Source organism: Mizuhopecten yessoensis, unplaced genomic scaffold, assembly GCF_002113885.1.
Source record: "Mizuhopecten yessoensis strain PY_sf001 unplaced genomic scaffold, ASM211388v2 scaffold716323, whole genome shotgun sequence".
Classification (NCBI taxonomy): Eukaryota; Metazoa; Mollusca; class Bivalvia; order Pectinida; family Pectinidae; genus Mizuhopecten; species Mizuhopecten yessoensis.
The window spans coordinates 673,146-692,991 of NW_018480059.1; the positions used below are offsets into that span (position 1 = coordinate 673,146).

The 19,846-nt window shown below is 33.4% G+C and overlaps 2 protein-coding genes across 4 annotated transcripts in view; one reads left to right on the top strand and one right to left on the bottom strand.

The window, feature by feature from the left end:
* LOC110443072 (fibril-forming collagen alpha chain-like) overlaps nt 1-5,840 on the top strand; it is a 43,401-nt gene extending 37,561 nt beyond the window's left edge. Inside the window, exons 40-50 of the mRNA XM_021487051.1 lie at nt 62-115; nt 805-876; nt 1,408-1,443; nt 2,252-2,287; nt 2,484-2,558; nt 2,800-2,823; nt 3,222-3,357; nt 3,681-3,787; nt 4,171-4,248; nt 4,505-4,726; nt 5,012-5,840. Coding sequence (XP_021342726.1) covers nt 62-115; nt 805-876; nt 1,408-1,443; nt 2,252-2,287; nt 2,484-2,558; nt 2,800-2,823; nt 3,222-3,357; nt 3,681-3,787; nt 4,171-4,248; nt 4,505-4,726; nt 5,012-5,167 — 996 coding nt within the window. The 3' untranslated portion in view covers nt 5,168-5,840. The remainder of the gene's footprint in view (nt 1-61; nt 116-804; nt 877-1,407; nt 1,444-2,251; nt 2,288-2,483; nt 2,559-2,799; nt 2,824-3,221; nt 3,358-3,680; nt 3,788-4,170; nt 4,249-4,504; nt 4,727-5,011) is intronic.
* LOC110443073 (cysteine sulfinic acid decarboxylase-like) lies at nt 5,649-18,008 on the bottom strand. Of its 3 annotated transcripts, none has more exons than XM_021487052.1 (16): nt 17,915-18,008; nt 16,374-16,498; nt 15,995-16,128; nt 15,316-15,409; nt 14,377-14,467; nt 13,671-13,777; nt 13,206-13,321; nt 12,586-12,720; nt 12,133-12,249; nt 11,746-11,810; nt 11,181-11,259; nt 10,158-10,239; nt 8,122-8,239; nt 7,428-7,482; nt 7,110-7,199; nt 5,649-6,829 (listed from the first exon to the last, which is right to left on the bottom strand). In XM_021487052.1, the coding sequence occupies exons 2-16, from the start codon at nt 16,480-16,482 to the stop codon at nt 6,650-6,652; spliced, it is 1,572 nt and encodes a 523-aa protein (XP_021342727.1). In that variant the 5' UTR covers nt 16,483-16,498; nt 17,915-18,008; the 3' UTR covers nt 5,649-6,649. The 3 variants fall into 3 exon arrangements, with proteins under 3 accessions (XP_021342727.1, XP_021342728.1, XP_021342729.1); XM_021487053.1 differs by having other exon boundaries at nt 17,919-17,993; XM_021487054.1 differs by having other exon boundaries at nt 17,923-17,964.
* Between the last annotated feature and the right edge of the window lie 1,838 nt (nt 18,009-19,846).

The window sequence follows — 19,846 nt, forward strand, 5'->3', positions numbered from 1 at the left end:
ATATTATATATAGCAACGTCAGAAGGTTGGAATCGTTATAATCTGTTTATGTCCATTATAGGGACCACCGGGTGACCAAGGACGTTTTGGCCCTCCAGGCCCGCAGGGACAGCAGGTATTTATTTATTAAGAAACAGAATAATTAACAATGAATGGTGACTAATGCATTGATATCTAAAAGGTACATATATACATATTACTGAGTACAATGACTTTTAAACATTTTTTTGTTTTATGCGCGTTTTTCTATGTTGATACTAACATTCAAAAATGTAAACTTTATATATTATTTTACAAGAATTATGAAACAAGTTGTCATTACTATAAATTTCTATGATCAACGTATTAAAATATACATATATGTTATTACACATAAATTAAGTGGAAAAAAAATGTAAAAGTGTTAACACAATCATGTATTTATGAAAAGGAAGTATCACATAATAGCGTGAATGAAATAATTTTTAATTTCATTCAGTGTGAGGACATTTGATATGAGCATATATCGGAAATGAAATGGTTAAAATCTAATCACAAAAGTATTTACAACACACGAGTACTAAAGTAATTGTTAACTTGCTCCAAATGCCAAATTCTTTTGAGTTGTTATTATTAATCATTTTACCACTATTACAGGTTGTATTATATTTTTTCTGGTAAAAAATTGAAGCATTTGAAGTATTACAAATATTACAAAATATCTGCCTGATCTTGATGTTAAGGGACTGTTGGTATTTTTAAGATGTTATTGATTTTGCACTCATACACACGGCAACGAGTTATATTATAATGTGCATGTTGTAGGGGCCTGATGGGCAACGTGGACATCCTGGTAGGGCAGGTAACAATGGTGAAATTGGATCACCAGGACCAATGGTAAGTTTCCCCACTCATCACTTCATGGCTGAAAGTTTTTTCACTGATCTCCGTAATGAGATTTTAACCTTTTAAAAAGGTGTTTTGTTGGATAACAAATAACGTAGCATTTAAAAACGTGCCTTCTATAAAACAAATGGTTCAATTAAGTATTGACTCGATATTTTGTTGGGTCCTGTCTTTTAAGTACTAAACTTATTTCACGTGAAAATACTCAAAACAAAAATTGTTATTACCGTGAGATATCCTGAAAAGACGTGCACTCATACACAGAATTCTCAAGCTTTAATGTCTATAAAACAACTATTTTATTAAGATAACCTGTCTTCAATTATTATTTAAAGATGGTAACAGCTTATGTGTTTCATACCACAACCCAATTATACAACCATTCATTTTACGTTCGTATTTGAACAACTTTCGCTCTCTCACATGGACGGTCCTAATAGACAAGTTTGACAACTAAAAGTCAGGTTCGTGTTATCATAAGTATAGATGGATATTGACATTTTACACTTCTATTATCAACAGGGATCACGTGGAAACCAGGGAGAAGATGGCCGAGCCGTAAGTACCAAACATAAATACAGTGGTAGCATAATGGTATCTGAAACGAGAGATCAAGCATTAGTAATCCGTATGTATCCCTTATAAGATATAGGGAATATGCCCCTTTTCAATAATATAAGGGAAATAACAAAAATAAATCTTACCTTAAAGTTGTGATACTTTTGATATTTTTTAATATTTTATTATGGTGGACAACTTGTTGTATTCTAACTATATAATTTACAAAACCAGTAGGGTTGTTTATATGTGTGTTTTTTTTTTTACATTTTACCATGCGTTGTTTATTTGAATAATACATTGCTCTTGCCCTTATATGTTATCGCTAAAACATATTTTTCTAGCAACAGGGAATAAAAAATAGATGATTTTTTGACATGTGTATTTTTTTTTATTTAGTTATATTCATATAAAATTATACCTGAAAATGCAAATGCTTTGTTTTCATCCGACAATATGATATCATTAAAAAAAATATCCTTAACTATAGATGTGTAATCTGTTAAGATAAGTTACTATGCTACAATACCGTTTAATCGTGATTACCTGAAAACATTTATCAGTATATTTTTATTAATCTTCTTTTTCACTTGTGTAAAAGAAGCCATATTTTTTCACACTTTTACGTTGTGCTTTGATAGGCAATTAATATAGCTATTTGACCTGCTGTATCAAAATATATTAACAAAAATATCATATAAAGGTAACAAAAGTGGAATACGGGTACTCCATCGACCCCTCAAAAATGTATGCCTATTAATATAATTTTGTTGCTAAGTACTCATTAAATATATATATTTCTGTACAGGGTGTGATGGGAAATGCTGGTATGCCAGGACCCCCAGTAAGTATGACTTATTATTACTTTATTACAATACTTTATAATATTTACTAAATTATATCTTTTGTTATGATTGATATCTATCAAGCAATTAAAATTAAAAAAAAAAAAAAATCCCTCTATTTTTTCAATATATCAATATTGGAAATGGCAATACTTGGTATCACATAGCAATAGCCTCTGAACTCATCATCTTTAGGGAGAGCCGGGACGTTCCATCTACAGCCAGGCAATCACTGGATGGTTTAGCCGTTCCAGCCTGAAGGGAATACAAGTGAGTATATTTATACAATGGCATGTGTTGTTGTCAGGTTCTATGCTACACTGAAACGCACGTCCTTTTCGGGAGAGTTCATTCCTGAAACCTTTGTGAAAAATAAATCTTTATTTTTTAACTGTACTTAATTAATCGAATCCTCTAATTTCACTTATGTTATTTATGATTTATTAGAAAATAATAATTAATTTAATAACCTTTTATTAAAATTTGTAACCAAGAATGTTTGATTTTTCAGGGAGACGAACCATTGACTGATTCAGTATGTATTACATAATGTTTGTTTTATGATAAAAGTTCCACAAGCTGAATACGCTCACAATATGTTTTCAAGTCTCTTTAGATAGGTGGTCAAAATGGGAAATTCTTTCTCTCTTTCAAGGGATGGATCACACGAAATATGATAATTGATTTTGTATAATAACAATATCAAACTTAGTCATTTGTATTTATACAAGGTTAAGTTCTTATGAAGCTATTATCAACAAATGCAGGATTATTTAATAATCATACAAATATGTTGTTCTGTATTTCTATGAAATTACCTTCCCACATATAAATTAAGTAATGTTCATTTTATACCCCTAAGTCTACCTTTTTATCAATATGAAATTCGTGTTTGCCGTGATATTCCATAGCCTACATTTACTATCACAACAGCAAACCAACATTGTGGCCTATCTAAACAACATTGGAGAAGAGCTGCAGAAAATTACTCACCCACGTGGTGAAGAGGATTCTCCTTATGCTAGGACTTGCATGGACCTCCGCGTGCTGAACCCAGATTTGAAAAACGGTACGGAACCTATCAATGACCGCATCATTTTTTAGTCATTTTTAGACGGATTTTTCCAAATCAATATCAGTACTTTCATGATTTTCTTCTTAGTGCAGTCGATAACTTTTTTAGAAGTTGATTTCTGATGTAATTGTCTTACATTGAAAAAAATGTTTCAAAACAGAATAAAAAAAATACCGTTACTATAGGTATTTCTCAATGTCGGTGCAATTACATATCTTAATAAAGGAACGTCATTATTTATAATTATAAAATGAGTGGTAGGTTAGGATATGCAAATAAAGAAAGATACAGCTATTTGTTCAAATTGGAATCGACAGGACTGTATTGGATTGATCCCAATGGCGGTGTCACCTCAGACAAGATCCAGGTCTACTGTGATTTCCGGAAGAAGACATACACCTGCGTTAGGCCAATGTATGATATCGTAAGTGTCATCAACAATGTCCTGGTATATTATTACTTTATGAAGATCTTGAAACTATTTCCACAGTATTGGGCTATTAGGAAACACATGCGTATCGTTGGCCTATGTCTGATATCACAGCAACTATTGCCTAGTACATCGTCACTGTAAAACAATTTTCAAAACCATTTCCAAAGGACTACTTTGGTAAATAGATAACAATTTAAAATGTTTTAAACAGGTTTATTGTTGAATGCACAACATGAATGCTATCCAAGGAAACTAAATTTTATTGTAGTCATTGTAGATTAATAATTATTGTCATACTTTCCTTAGGTAAGTAACTTAATACTTTATTCATGTCGAGCCTCTTCCGAACTCAATTTATGTTGACTATTTTACAGTATGAGAACCAGCAATTAACAAAAGAGGAAGGAGAGGATTATGCTTTGTTTGCCCATAAGACAATCAAGGGCAGAGAGGTAGGGATATATTCATACGACGTTTTACAGAAGTACTTATAATAAAAACTATTAATATGAAGTTCTACAAAGTATTTAAAGAAATTGTAAGCTTTTCTTCATTATAAATAAGTAAAGCATTTTTGGTACGTTCAATACTAGCGAAGAATGAGTTTAATGTTCACCAAATGTGACTAGTGTTAGCAAAAGCTTGTTTGAAAACAAAGGTTACGAGCCTAAAAGCGTTCTAAATGTTCATACTCCTTTGTTGCCGTAGCTGGAGTACAAGTCAAACAGGGTTCAGCTTAAGTTCCTGCAGAAGGTCAGCTCCAAAGCCCTCCAGACGATTGTGTACAAGTGTAGGAACACTGTTGCCTACTTTAACCGGGCCGAGGACGCCTACAACAAAGCTATCAAACTTATCACCTTTGACGACACCGACCTTGGTGCCCAGGGCAGGAAGAAGTACAGATATAAGGTCGTCAGGGATGGTTGTGACGTACGTATAAACTCGTTGTTCTACGGTTTAGTTTTGATAGACATTGTACTTATTGCTGTCGAATGAACCAGTTTAACAATGGAGATACATGGTTTTTTTTCTGGATTTTATATTACAACGTGAACTTCAGAAAATGATCTGTATCTTTGATATGTGTTTGATTAAGAGCGTTTTTGAATTTGTACGTTTATGAAAATGGGAAAAAGTTGCATACTGCAGTATCATATTTCAATTTAAAAATGGATGAATTAACCAATCTTAAACGGACTTTTTTTGTGGTTACAGATGTCTTCCGACAAGTGGGGAGAGACTGTTCTCGAGGTTAACACAAAGAAGACAGAGAGGTTGCCAATCATTGATATAGGCATCGCAGATATTGGAAAGGCAAACCAGGAGTTCAAGGTTGAAGTGGGGCCTGTGTGTTTCACTCACGAAATTTAATTTTATAAATGTATGTAGTTTACAATTGAAAAAACCCGATTTTGGACAATTAATGTGTTTAGATAATCATATATTATTTTGAAGCATACTGTTATCGCTCAAAATTGTTTTACTTGAAAATGACATACTTGTGAAAACATTTTATACCTTTTTTTCTAAATGAAATGACGCCGCATATAAAAAATTGCTTTATTGTAGGGATTTATTTTTCTGTACGGGGTGGGACCATTTGTTATCATCATTGGGTTGGTTTATTGAAATATAAAACATGTTGGATGCTTGTGTGTGTGGGACCATTCCTTTGTTGTTTTCCTTTATCAGAGAAAGATAATATATCACGTGACAGGATGTGTAATGTATCCTGTGTATGAAAGTTGCCATGGAGGATGACGATACGTGACGTCATCGTTAGGTGTACCACCTGCGGTTTGCCATGATACCGCCCCCGATGACGTCACGTTTCAGACCTTGTATTTTTATCTGTGATATACAGCTTACACTGCCATGATTTCAAGTACTAAAAGCTATAAACACTATCAGACGTCTGAAAGCTGTAATTTCATTGGTCATTAACATTATCATTATTCAAGTTGTCTGACGGTATTTTGTATTATATCATGACACTTGCTTGTCTGACCCTTTTCTTAAATAAAAATGAGAAAAAATGACAAAACATGGCGTTCGTTTTTTTCCTTTTTACTTGATAGCTCCATTAAACATTGATATCGTGCATGACATATCTTATTAATTTTAAAACTAGAAATGCTATTTTAAAATAAAAGAGGAGTACTGCTTGGATATGGTATTGATTGATTATGTTTTAAGAAAAGTAATAATTTGTCAACACTAAAACGTGTAATGTACTTTTTGGTAAATTTAGAATCAACGTTATGAGTAAGCTAACATGTAACGTAGTCAGAATATGTTCCATTCTTGGAACGCTTGAAAAGAAACAACGAAAAAGAAATTAACTATATGGCATTTCAAATCAAAACAAGTGTTGTATTATATTTTCTGTTTATTAGTGTGTTTACACGGTAAGGATGACAGGTTTCGATATGCAATTCCATGTATTTCGTCCAAGTAATACCTGGAATATACACGTTTAGATCCGATACCAGAATATCAAGGAACAGTAACAGTTACAAAAATCAAAGCGTATCGTGAGCCATGCAGCAGAATTCAGGAAAACGTCGACATATTTGTTCATTATAAGTGTAGTGTTAATCAATATGACGAATTTAGAAATATTGTGGTGCTTATCCAGTTTAGAAAATCATAGAGGGCGTGGGGATACACTGTATACAAACAAGAGGCATTATATCGAGGCTTTATATCACCCACAGCGATTATCTAAATGCTTTGCCCTGTGCAAAATATTTTGAATGATTATCAGTTAATGTAACTGAAATTGTTCAGACTACAAAATATGTCTAGTTATATGTATGTATTAAGACATTACGTTCCTTGACCAATATTCCTCTATAGATTTCTGCCTAGCCGGTCTATTTCCTTAACGATAAAGTCCATCCCTGACCTATCACAAAGCGGGTTTTCTATTATGATCCGGAAAAAGTTCACTAGTCCTTTGCTGGACAAAGGCTGGTAGGCGGTCATCATTGTTCCCTCCATCATCATCTTCGTCTTGATCTGTGGCGCCACCTGATGAATGACAAACATAATCGAATTTGTTTTAACCTGATTCGATATGATGGCATGGCAATTGAGTCTAATGGCCAGCAGAAGTTTATCATAGGATTGAAAAGAGCTCTATATTAATACGCGTGCATACATTAAAGACATGAAAATGGTATAACATGCATACGCGAATAAAGCATTCAGTTTAACATCAATTAATTGAAACGAGCTTTCATCCTAAAGTGAGATACACATGTATAACAAACGTACGCTTTTTGTGTAGAAGTCACGGGGAAACCTTTACCTTAGCTACTTCTTTCCACCAATCGGTGTTTTCCTCTTTACCCCTAAGTCGTGGTGGGATATACCAAAAACTAATGTTCGTGCACTGAAACTAAAAGAATGGTAAGACATTTAATGGTTGTAAAAAGGTTGTTATAAACTCTAGAGAACCAAATAATTATTTGTGTTTAATTAATTGCCCATGTGAGATACTGTTTCATCTGTGTTTCTTAATATTAATTCCATCAATTTTGATAAAAATCTTAAATCAGTTTCACAGTCGAAAGTTGAAGTACGAGTCAACTGTATTATTATTATATAGATGTGTTATCTCTACTACCTCGGGAAGGACTAGCCGGAATCCTTCTGTTTCTTTAACCTTCTGTGTCAGGTACCTAGGTAGGAAATCATTATAAATATATAATAGAATCGTAATTTAAAAAATGTATGAATAAAACGGGAAAGAAAATTAGCGCGACATCCAAATTGAAATTATTTCTGTAACGAAAATGTTATCCGCAAGCTCGGAGATTGCATTAAAAAAACCAATTTTGGTTATCTATGCAAAATTCTAAAAAGCTAAACAAAATATCAAAGGAAACAATAGGCATATACAGCTCATCCGCTATTAAAGGTTGTTGGTAAACTCATTTAGCGTCTGTATTATTCAAAAAAGGTAAAGAGCAAATTTATTTAAAACTAATTTAGAACAAGTGCGCTAATAATAACTCCACATTTTATCGATCATTTTTATATGAACATTAAGAACTATTCAATTCATGAGACCATCAGAATGAATCAAGGCCGTTAATTTGAACAAACTCGATTGCCTGTTGTCCTAATATATAGTTTGATTATTTAACCAGTTGACGTTAAAAGTAGGGTTGTTTAAATAAAAAGTAAAGAAAAGTGACCTTGAAATATATTGGCAGTAAAAATGCTCGGAAATAAAGCAAGGCAATTATGTTGACTCTTAATTTATAATTTTGAAGTTTAAAAAAACGGATTTGTTTTGTGTTGATGAGTTTCCATACTTTGCCATTTCGAAAGCATGGTCCACTCGGGCCTCCATACCCTTGTCTCCATACGCTTTCCACTGCATCCAGAGTTTCAATACGTCCGCCTTTCGTCCACATTGTATTGTCTTGTCACCTTTAATCATGCAAATTAACGAATATAAGTTGTTGTCCCTATAATTACATTTCAATTTGTCCTAAGAACTATAGTTTTATGCAAAACGCATCATCTAATATTTCTTTCAATAACAATTTCCTTATTGGAATGTTTATGATGCTAGCTGTAAAAGGTGAGAAAAATGGACGGGGTTAAATGACAGCAAAACACGAAATATATCTTCTGTCTCAACAGTAAATTTGACCGATTTAGAGTTCACCGTTTTTGCCCACTAGAATCATAGAAGATGTAACGAAAATTTAGATAACTGCAGGTTATTTTGTATATAAATAATCTGTAAAGAAAGCATGGATTATTCAACATAAGTAGTTAAATATATTATGCCTCATACCAGTGTATTTACACCTTCTTTTTAAAGTAACCGGTCACTTATTTTTCAAATAAATTGAAGGTTTGCAGGTCATTTTAGTATATTCTCGTGTGGTAATTTACGCTGATACTTTTACGTATAACGAGAGTTGTCATATTTTGGGGACTTCCTTACCTTGTGTTTATCAAAGATTTGGTTTAACTGAAGACATAATGAAATATAATAATTAGGAACAGAGGGCAGTCTATGGACTAGAGTGGAAATTCATCTGAATAGTCTTTGTTCTGGTCCATTTGACCTTCTGTTGAGGATTGACTAGTCAAGTTACATGCAATATGTGGTATGCATACACTGACCGTCAATTAATACAGACCAATTCGACATATCGAAGTCGTATACACCATGTTTTTGTTTAGATAAAAATGATGGTACCCATATTACATTTAAACACAACAAGATCAGCTGTAATGCAACAAAAGATTATGCAGTATTTTCCAACGGACATAGATATTTTATACATCAAACGCTCGTTTTGGGCATATTAGAAAGATTTCACATTACAAAATCTAAGACGAGATGGAAGCATTTTTGTCTTCATTATTATTCGTGATAACTACATATATATTAATTCCACTACATTTCTTAAAAATTAATTACTCATATCATATTTTAATGTTGACACATTTCATTAAATTCGCGTAGCCGAATTTCATGAAAAGGGCGAATAAGATGATCTACTACGATAAATACAATTTTGCAATTGCACAATTTATTATAATTTTCTTAGAGTTAAAGACTAACTTGTAACTTGTGGAAACCGGGGTCTCTTTTTAAAAAGAATATGGTATAGATTTATGTAATCTACTTGATAGTATGTTTAATAAAATTCACATTGTAAAAACAGGTCCTTACTGTCCAGATAAAGATTACCTTAATTTTATTTTATTTTTCTATTTTGCAGCGTTACTTAAATCAAGGTATCATATTCTCACTGCCAGTTATATTACAAAGAAGATTTTAACCGGTTCCTAGTTTAGATAAGGTCTTGCACATAAGAAATGTGGAGTTTCTGTGAAATGACCTATGTTATATCTTCAATAAGATTCATCAGTTTGGAAATATGTAATATCAAAGTTTTACTTTCAACACAATCAATGTACGAGTTAAACGTGTCGCAACGTTTCTAGACCAACTGATCCCTTTGTTAAGAAGCAATCAAAATCAGGGAAACTCCAAACATGAACAGACGCGAAGGGAGACACTAGCTGATTCAACTGTATGACCCTATATTGACATAACGGGAGGGGGCTAAATCTACACCCTACCTGTGACGTATTCGATGCAATGTGTATACGCTCTCTATCGATAGGCGAAACTGCCCGGGTCGAGTGACATAAAAAAACATGATATCGTCACATCGTTGTACAGGTAAAAAAAATACAAATCGACACTCAGTCATAGATTGAAAAAAAGGGACCAGTCTGTCATGAAACGTTGCGACACGCTTAATATGGACATTATTTGTGTTGAATGTGAACCTTCGATAAGACCTATGTAATATGTTACCAATATCGTAGGAGGTGTCGTAGCATTTGTCTGGTTGAAACAGATACTCTGCATGGAACGAGTTGCATTGTTCCAAGAGTCCCTTCAATAGAAAACAGAATATTATGATTTAGTACAAGACCTATCTCGTTGCAGAGCATTGTTTAATTACAAAATTGAAAACAATGCACCCATCTTCCGAATTATTCATATCATAATTGACAATACTTTTTAGCTTTTAAATAGACGTTAGCATTTTTAATACAATTATCAAGTTTAAAAGCAACCAAATATTCACAAGAAAGTGAGTGAGCACGTGTCGCTTCTTACTTGAAACTGTTAGTCATTTACTTTTCGCGTACGCTTACTTTTGCAAGTATTCATTAGCATTTGTTTCGTGACTTGAGGAATACTAGAAGGAATCATGTACATATACAAAAAATCGTGAAATATTCACAATTGACTTTATTCAGGAATATTCACTATATTCACTTAGATATAATTCGCGTAACATGAGTTATTAACAGTATCCTTCAACCATGATGGTATGAAATCCTGTGCTTGTAACATAATGTATAAGTCTGTTACAATTTGCTTTTAGTAAAATTCAAATGTTCTGATACACTATGCTTGGTGTAATATTGCACTGTTCACATACACCATGCTTGTTTAAAAATAAGTTGCCTGATACACTATACTTGATATTAAATCATATTGGTATGATAAGTATAATTGGTGTAATACCATGCTTCTATTATACACTGAATTAGGTGTAAATCTAAAGCGGTATGTTATTCTATTCCTATTATGAAACTATAGTGGTTTGATGTATTCTGCTTGGTTCACTATCATTCTGGGACATTATGATTGGTGTAAAATTGTAGTCATCTGATAATTATACTTGACTATTTTTTTTATTCCTATGAGATACTACGTTTGGTGCTAATTCACAGTTGTCTGATATCGATACCGTATGGTTAGTGTAATGTCATAGTGGATTGATACAGACGTATATGTGTTTCATTGGACGAATTAAACGACTACCTTCTCTTTCATGAGCAGAGTTGAACACTGGATAGGTACACCACTCATCTTATGCTGGTTCCACGCCACCGAGTCTGCTCTGATGTATTAAAGAAGTAAATGCAGACAGAATAATTATAAGCACAAAATTAAACGTGTGGGAAGTTAAACACATATACGATAGGTACAAAGAAACAAGATATCAGAGACAGTGTAAGTGTTTGTATACTGATGTTGGAAGTTACAAATAGAATGAAAGAATTTAAAAATTAAAAGATTTTTGAAAAACTAATCTGCATAACAAATATATAGGTCATTATGAATAACTTATGATATACAACGGATTTCCAATAAATGATTAATTCGTATAATTGTTATATATTCATTGTCCTTTCTATAAAAAAAACAAAATAAATGACAAACTTAATTTTAATAAAATCGTGAATTTATTGTACAGATTATTTTTTGAGAATATGTTAATAAATTGAGATGTAATATTGAATGTTGTTAACAATTTAATATCATAAATGTAATATATCAACCGATAACATTATCTATATTTGAATTCTTGAGTGTTGAGTGTTACCTTTCAACTCCACTCATGAGTGAATGGTGTTTTGCTGATAAGATTGCACTTCCTCCCCAGGCCGCCTGTATGTATAAGGAGATATATCAAAATGAAATTTTGTTAGTAGTGGTTGTACATGTAACGTCAAGTTAAATGGAATGGGGCCGTACACTATCGTTCATCGTCCCAAACATTAGTTATTTGATATACAGATGATGTGATTTTTTTATCACTTTAATATTAAGTCATTATCTCATAACAAACTATTGAAATGAGATATTTGGCACTAACATGTCTAACATTGAAGCAAAACTTATTCTTCCGTGCAGTATAGTTAAACTAAATTAAATTACAGTAACCTCATTAATACAATACAGTGATCACAATCTAGTATCTAAAACGTACGTCGACGTGCATCCAGACGGAGTGCTTCTGACAAACATCGGCTATAGCATTGAGGTCGTCATAGGAACCAAGAACAGTCGAACCACAGGTGGCCATCACAAACACCGGCTGTGTTCCCTTTAAACATTATCAAAACACTACATAAATGATTACCTAGTATATATAAGAGACATAGGATGAGGTGGTTCTGATTTTTCTTTACAATTCTTCAAACTCGACACTCATTTCAGGTTCCTGTGTGTTAAAGTTTCATTCACAAAGATAAATAACCACTCGAGGTGAATTAGTTGATTTATTAATAGGCTGACGAAGGAAATTTTAATATATATCTAACTGCCATTGTTTCACTTATTGAAAACACAAACTGACACTTTTGCCAAGACAGCTTAAATGTTTAGCCAAAATACATTTTATTGTTATTTTTACCTACGTATGTTTCGTGACATTGCTTACCTTCGTTTTCTGTTCTGTGAGTTTTTTGTCAAGATCAGTTGGACACATCCGTCCGATATCGTCCGTATTGACCCTGATTAGGTTGTCCATTCCTAATCCCAAAAAACTGGACCCTTTGGCTAGAGAGTAGTGTGCCTTAAACAGTTTACATAAAACACTTGGTAATTAAAAGGACGAAAGAAAATGAAATTTCACAGAATGATATTAGTTACAACATATTGATAGTATGACGTCGGGACATGGAAAAGAATCACCGTTGTTGTGTTTGTCGCTATGACAACCTGCTGTTGGAACATTTTCTATGAAATCCTCATTATCCAGTTACTATGGCTGTCTCATTTACGCAATGTGACGATGTTATTTCACGGTATACTCGTTTCTGTGATAAATAATTCTTAGTCTCAGTGACATGTTAGCTTTATAAGACATTTTACAAAGGCAGTAAAATCCAGCATAAACTAATGAACATTAAAATATTAGTTTATTTTATTTTATCCTTTATTAAGATCAAAACACTCATTTAATGCGTTAAATATTTGGATAAACGATTAATATTTTGAATGATCATTTATCTTATGCTTATAAGTGTATTTTATAACACGTATATTAATTATACCTACATCTGAATGAGTAAACATCGTCATGACCTTCGACCCGAAATTACCCGTCTGTTTGAGTGACGGATTGGTCTGGTACCTCGCAACATGTAGTGCTAGGATATTGGAATAGGAACCACCTGGGAAAGATATCAACATACAAAATAAGATATCATAATTCAAAATCAAAATTAAATTAAATTAATATCAATATTCAAAGGCGTCAACATCAGAACTCAGATATAAAATTGCAACATAAACCGCTACAGCAATCTACAATGAAATCAGATGTTCCAGAAGAATAAGTGTTTCAATCACATATGTTACTCGTCATTCACAGAGATTACCGTATGTCACCATGATCAATGTTACTTTCATCCGAAATCGATATGCTTCTAAATTCTGAGTGCTTACTTATAGCATAGATTGTAATTATAGAGTGTGCTTTAGAATATGCTATCTTCAACAATGACAAATTCATTTCTTTACCTGGACAAAAAACACCGTCACCATTTGGAAATCCAAACACTGAACACATTTTTTTCATCATGTACTTCTCCAAGATCACGAAAACAGGGGCTACTTCGTAAGTGTGTCTGCAAGAGTGAACACTTTTTAGTAGAAACAACACTTATTGTAGAAAAAACCCGAAACATATTTAAGATTAGCTTTCAAACGACAAAACATCCTACACTGGCATATTTCATACTTAATTTTGCTTATTATGCTAATTAGATTATTGTTTCCATTGATAGATTCATTACCACAGATTTCATATTTTGCCTGGAATTCTTCTTGTTGTATCTTACCTGGATCAATGCAATAACACGATTGTTCCAGTTAGCATGATTGCTAAGATAATAGTCATGTGTTTCACTGTTTGCAAAACAATTCAAAAGCCTATCAAACATCAGGACGAGGTCTTCTAAGGATGGAATTTCCGATGTAACAAGGATAATTATAAATTCATAAATTCAAATAGTGAATGTGTCGTGCAACTGTACACATAAACATTAAACAAACAATGCGACGGATTTTGTCAACCTACACTCAGGAAAATCTTACGCTTATGCTTAATTTCCCGTAAAGTTTGTCAATGAATCAGGGCCGGAGAGGTGTTCGGACACACGAGGTTTTATTTTTGCACAAGCGTTTGGCATGACGTCATGTGGTGATACATTACGAGTCGACTCACAGATTAGTGCTAAGGGCGTCAGTGAGCCACGCCCCCGCCATGCTGTATGGATCTTTGCCGCTGTAAAGCTGATTATAGAATCGAGGATGACCTGACAATATACAAAATAATATCTTACAGTACATATGATGTCATTATTTATCGATGATATAGGACAACTACGTAGCTTATTTTTTGGATCATTGTAATTAAGTGAACAAAAAAGATAATTTAAGCTTTAGGCAAATTTGACACTTATAATATTATGTTTGTTATTACTTTTTTTTGTGTCTAGGTCATGCTAAATATTTTACATATATATCAAACTAGAGACATGTTATCATCTAGGTGTGAAATAACACTTGTTATTTAATTCGTGTTGTATTTTTGGTACTTTGCACTTTACAAATGCAGAATCCAATAAACAAAATGTTCTGACAAAGTCATATAAAATATATTCTTCGTAAGTGTAATATGTTTAACAACCTTACGAAATCATTTTTTATAATCTAACTTCCCAAACTCAAAAATATCACCTTAAAAACACATATTTACTACATATGCATTATAGCTCATGGTTATTAATGCCTTAAATTTAAAATGATTATAGCAATAGCCGAGTGTTAGTGAGTATATTCGTTTACATGCATATGCATTTAACTTATGCTTTACTGCAAAGGGAATGAAACACACTAAGAAAACAACAGTCGTTAACATACACTGTACCAACGCTGACACTAGTTCAGAGTATATATGAAGTGACACATGAAACTAATCTATAATATAAAGAATTCACAATTTAATGTTAATGCTGATTTCAGATAGAGTCCGAATTCTCTATGTTTCAAGCAAACAAAAATTGCAATCTGTACATTGGTGTTCTGACTATAATTCGATTGATTAAAGAAAATAAAAAGCAGGACCTGTATACATAAGAGAAGAACCAATTATTGACCGTACCTGTTTTAACGCTGTACTTTATCAGGTCACTACTCAGCTCCAGTAACCGTTCGTTTGAAGTAGGTCCGTCTTGAATGTTAAGGTCGAGTAATTTCTGTTACAAAAATAGTTGGTTAGTAAAAGCTACATTGTACCTCAACAACATTCCCAAATGATAACATATATCGCTAATGATCATTGGTAATGGAATAGCTTTAGCTTGTGTTCTATAAATTGAGAATAAACTAAGGATATTGTATGTACATTTAAAGCAGAATCAACCATTTATCATAAGAACCCTTTACAACGTGAACTCTTTGAACTCCTGAAATGTTTTGAATCATAATATAACTTAATGAAGGAACGAATATGATGAAAAAATCTGTTTTGCACACTGTGCTTAAATTCATAATTAAGGTATAATTGTGTTGGTTTTTTTTATTGTGCGTAGTGATATGTTTCATAATAATAATATACAATAATATGCAACATTTGATATAGCGCCCTGTCTAGTTAGAATAAGCCACTCTAAAGCGCTTTATGTTCCATCAGACTGTGGTTATAAAAATATAGCCCGTTCGAATTTCATTTGAATATATGCAAATTAAGTGAATGCCGCAAGGTACAAAAGAAACCAGATTGTTAAATATCTTATATTGAAAGAAATTTCATAAGTAATAAGATTGGAGTATGGCCTCACCTCCAGCTCCTGTGGTTGTACAAAGTTACAGACTTTGCTGTTGACATTTTCCTCCGCCTCTATTGCCTCACTGCTCATTAGTTTATAAAATTTATCCAAGAACTCTTTCATGGAAGGGTCAGTGAAGGGTTTATCTACAAAAACAAGGAATATACAATGAATATAAAATTTGTACAGAGCCCCTAATCTGACATGCTATTCACTTATTTTATTTTGTGTGATGGAAATATTATTTCGATTTAACGAGTTATGGTTTCGTTTTATCGAAAGAGAAATTAGTTATAAAGAAATAATATTTAGAAAAATATCAATAATAACTGTGATCTCTGTAAAAATTAAATGAGACGGACTGGTTATGTACTTGGAGCTAGATACTCACTTATATATGCCATTGTTCGCTGGTTCTTAGTAACAGAATTAGCTATTACGTGACGATCGGTTAGCCTGAGCAGCCGAGGTGGTAGTTGCCTGATAATATGTCGGAACATGAAATTCGTTGACAGCCTGTAACATATGATCGTGTCCATGCATAGTAAATTGTTAAATAATCTATTGAGTAGCAAAGTTCGGAACGCTAGAGTCAAAAGGTGAATGAAGCATGATTCGGTGTCCTGATAATATATTGGAACATGAAATTCGTTGACAGCCTGTAACATATGATCGTGTCCATGCATAGTAAATTGTTAAATAATCTATGGAGTAGCAAAGGCCGGAACGCTAGAGTCAAAAGGTGAATGAAGCATGATTCGGTGACCTTTCTGGGATCAATATCCCAAATAACATTGATAAATAACAGTAAGTCTATCTAACAAGGAAAACAAATGTGTGTTTAGCCAAAGGCTAATCTCCGCACGGTCCTAATAAAATATGGACCATGTGGCCAACTATGTTAGAATACACTGTCGTAACGTGCTAGAATACACTGTCTTAGCGTGCTAGACTACATTGTCTTAACGTGCTAAAATAATTGTCTTAACGTGCTAGAATATATTGTCTTAACGTGTTAGAATACATTGACTTAGCGTACTAGAATGCCTTATTTTAGCGTGCTTGAATACATTGTCTTAGCGTGCTAGATTGTCTTAACGTTCTAAAATAATTGTCTTAACGTGCTAGAATATATTGTCTTCACGTGTTAGAATACATTGTCTCAGCGTGCTAGAATACATTATTTTAGCGTGCTTGAATACATTGTTTTAGCGTGCTAGATTGTCTTAACGTGCTAAAATAATTGTCTTAACGTGCTAGGATATATTGTCTTAACGTGCTGGAAAACATTGTCTTAACGTGCTAGAATACATTGGCTAAACGTGCTATAATACATTGTCTTCACGTGTTAGAATACATTGTCTTAACATTGCTCATTATCAGTTGATTTTAAATGCTTACCCAGCGATGAATAAAGATAGTCGTATGTATCATTGGACTACACTACTATGTTTACACATGATATCGGCAACACGTTTGTTTAACCTCAGACCTTGTCACCTTGACACGACATCCCTGTTCTGACCTTGACTAGTCTACCCTGACGTATTTGTCAAATATCACGCTATACAGACGTTGGCGTGAGAAATTCATAACGACTTCAGGTATATAATCTGTCGCAGCGTCATATATTATTTCCTTTTACATGCTAATTTTTCTAAAATTGAATAATATAAATTAGGTAACCATTTTCTTATAGCTGTGCTGTCGTGTTCACCGAGTGAAATAATACACAACAGACTGTTAGTGCATAACAGTCTTTGCCGGCGTGGCATATTATGATAAAGGACCTATAGCGTTGTAAAATCAAATCAGCAAAGCTAAATGTGTTCATCACGGTTTTCTAGATCTTCGAGCTTATATTAAAATAAACCGATACAAAATTATTCATATATGTAACTTAATATGTCCCGTTGTAAGGGACTTACTTACGTACGCACAGATCGTCGGCAAGTCGGCGATAGTCTGCTGTTTATGCTCTGTATTTAGGTCAGTGAGTATGGAAGACTGTTAGTATCACATATCTCTAAGGAATATCACGGAGACAGGAATAGCCACATCAACTCAAATGATGACGCTCAGCGATATGACGATCAATATTCTATGTACAGTAAAATCTCGTTATACTGTCGTTATATCCCCAAGAAATTTTGACGTTATAAGGGAATTCGGCGATAAATTGAGGACATCGTATATGTATGATTGACAAATGAAAAAGGCATTATATCGAGGTTACTCAGTACTCAGTTACCAAGCACATGGTGGAGAATCCAAATTGGACATAATGTGAAGTTAAATAACTTTAAGTGTGGTTTTGAACCCGGCACTTACCGGTTGAGTCGTATTTTTATTTCATTAACGTGTGTCGGATGTCAGGCAGATGTTTACCACGTTTTGTTTCTTGAATGACTTTCTGACCCGTGTTGCATGTATCGTACTAATGTTAATGTGATGACTGGAGTGACTTATTTGTAAATTGATCAACTCACCACTATGATTCCGGATAAAGTGTTGCACATTTTAAAAACGTACGATTTGGACGTCGCTAATTTAGACTGTTATTTTGTTTTGATTGAGAACACGGACAGTGTTTCCCTTACATTAAAATGGACAAAAGTAAGCATGCCATATTTTAAAGCAAACGTCAATACTTCAAAAGCGAGTGACAGTGTGCAGGCACCTTTTGTTCAAGCTATCGGGAAGCACAGGTCGCCGTCCCAACTCCAGTATGACAGGAAATGAAGGAGGGAGTGGAAGCAGATGAAAATGTCTTCCCATGAAGAAGTAACAGATGTCTCTTGATCATTTATCACATCCTCGAGGATCTACTGGTGAGTCGCCCATACAACATGAAGATAACCATTTTTATACTACTGTGAATGTGGAACCAGTTTGTGAGAAACTTGATGCAAAACCAAAGGTTCAACATCAACAGCACACTACTTTTAACCCAGTGCTATATAATGCTATTGTTAATCATGTATCGTCTCATTCTGTGCCGTCTCCGGGACCACGTTTTGTAGCTGTTAGGTCAGTGCCGACATCAGTCCCTGAAGCATGTGTTTCTATCGACAGCAAGGACATGCTAGCATTTTTAATAGGAAAAAGAAATGATCTTCCTCAGAATCTTGTGTATAAGTAGACATTATCATTCATTGCACACTTTTATTAGCATAATGATATGTGAATCCTACATCATGACATTATAGATAATGGTTATTTATTTTTGATGGACTTCGTTCCCCAATGAAGCATATAGTTACCTAGATCAACCATTAGCATTTCATTATATCAGGCTTTTTTTGGCTCAAACAGAACTTTACCACATCCCATTACTACATTGTTGTGTTACTAGTATTGTGAAATTAACTGTCAGTGCTGCACGTTTGCTAATTTTTTATAACTATTCAATCATCTTGATTTCAATGATTGGTTTTTTGGTACACATGTGTAACTGTTACAAGTAGTTGTCACTGTGTACACGAAACTGTATGTAAATTGTACAATCAGTTTATGTTTTGCCTATTTCAAATTAGAAAAAAATGATCCCAGGATAGAACTAGAATATGTTATAAAGAAATATCATTCTGTAAATTCAATTGATGGTTGTGAAAGAAAAAATAACGGGTCTATTTTTGTTTTGCTGGGGGGATGTTATATACTTGGTATATATCATATTTTCTCTCATTTCCCTGTTGTAAGATAGATCTGTCCAGGGTTAGAAAGGAGTGTAGGAAATTACTATTTTGCACTCCATTTCACGTGACGTGACGAATTCGGAACTCTCCGATGCCGCAATGCGAAAGGCGACGTCATGAAATTAAAACCTTTTATAATATATTTACCGTACATGTTAGAAAGATG

Coding starts and splice junctions, on each gene's coding strand:
- LOC110443073 (XM_021487052.1), bottom strand. CDS start 16,482: ATGTTCCGACATATTATCAGGCAACTACCACCTCGGCTGCTCAGGCTA. Junction 10,240..11,180: donor CTCTGCTCATGAAAGAGAAG/GTAGTCGTTTAA, acceptor TTTCTATTGAAG/GGACTCTTGGAACAATGCAA. Junction 8,240..10,157: donor CGACACCTCCTACGATATTG/GTAACATATTAC, acceptor GCATGATTAAAG/GTGACAAGACAATACAATGT.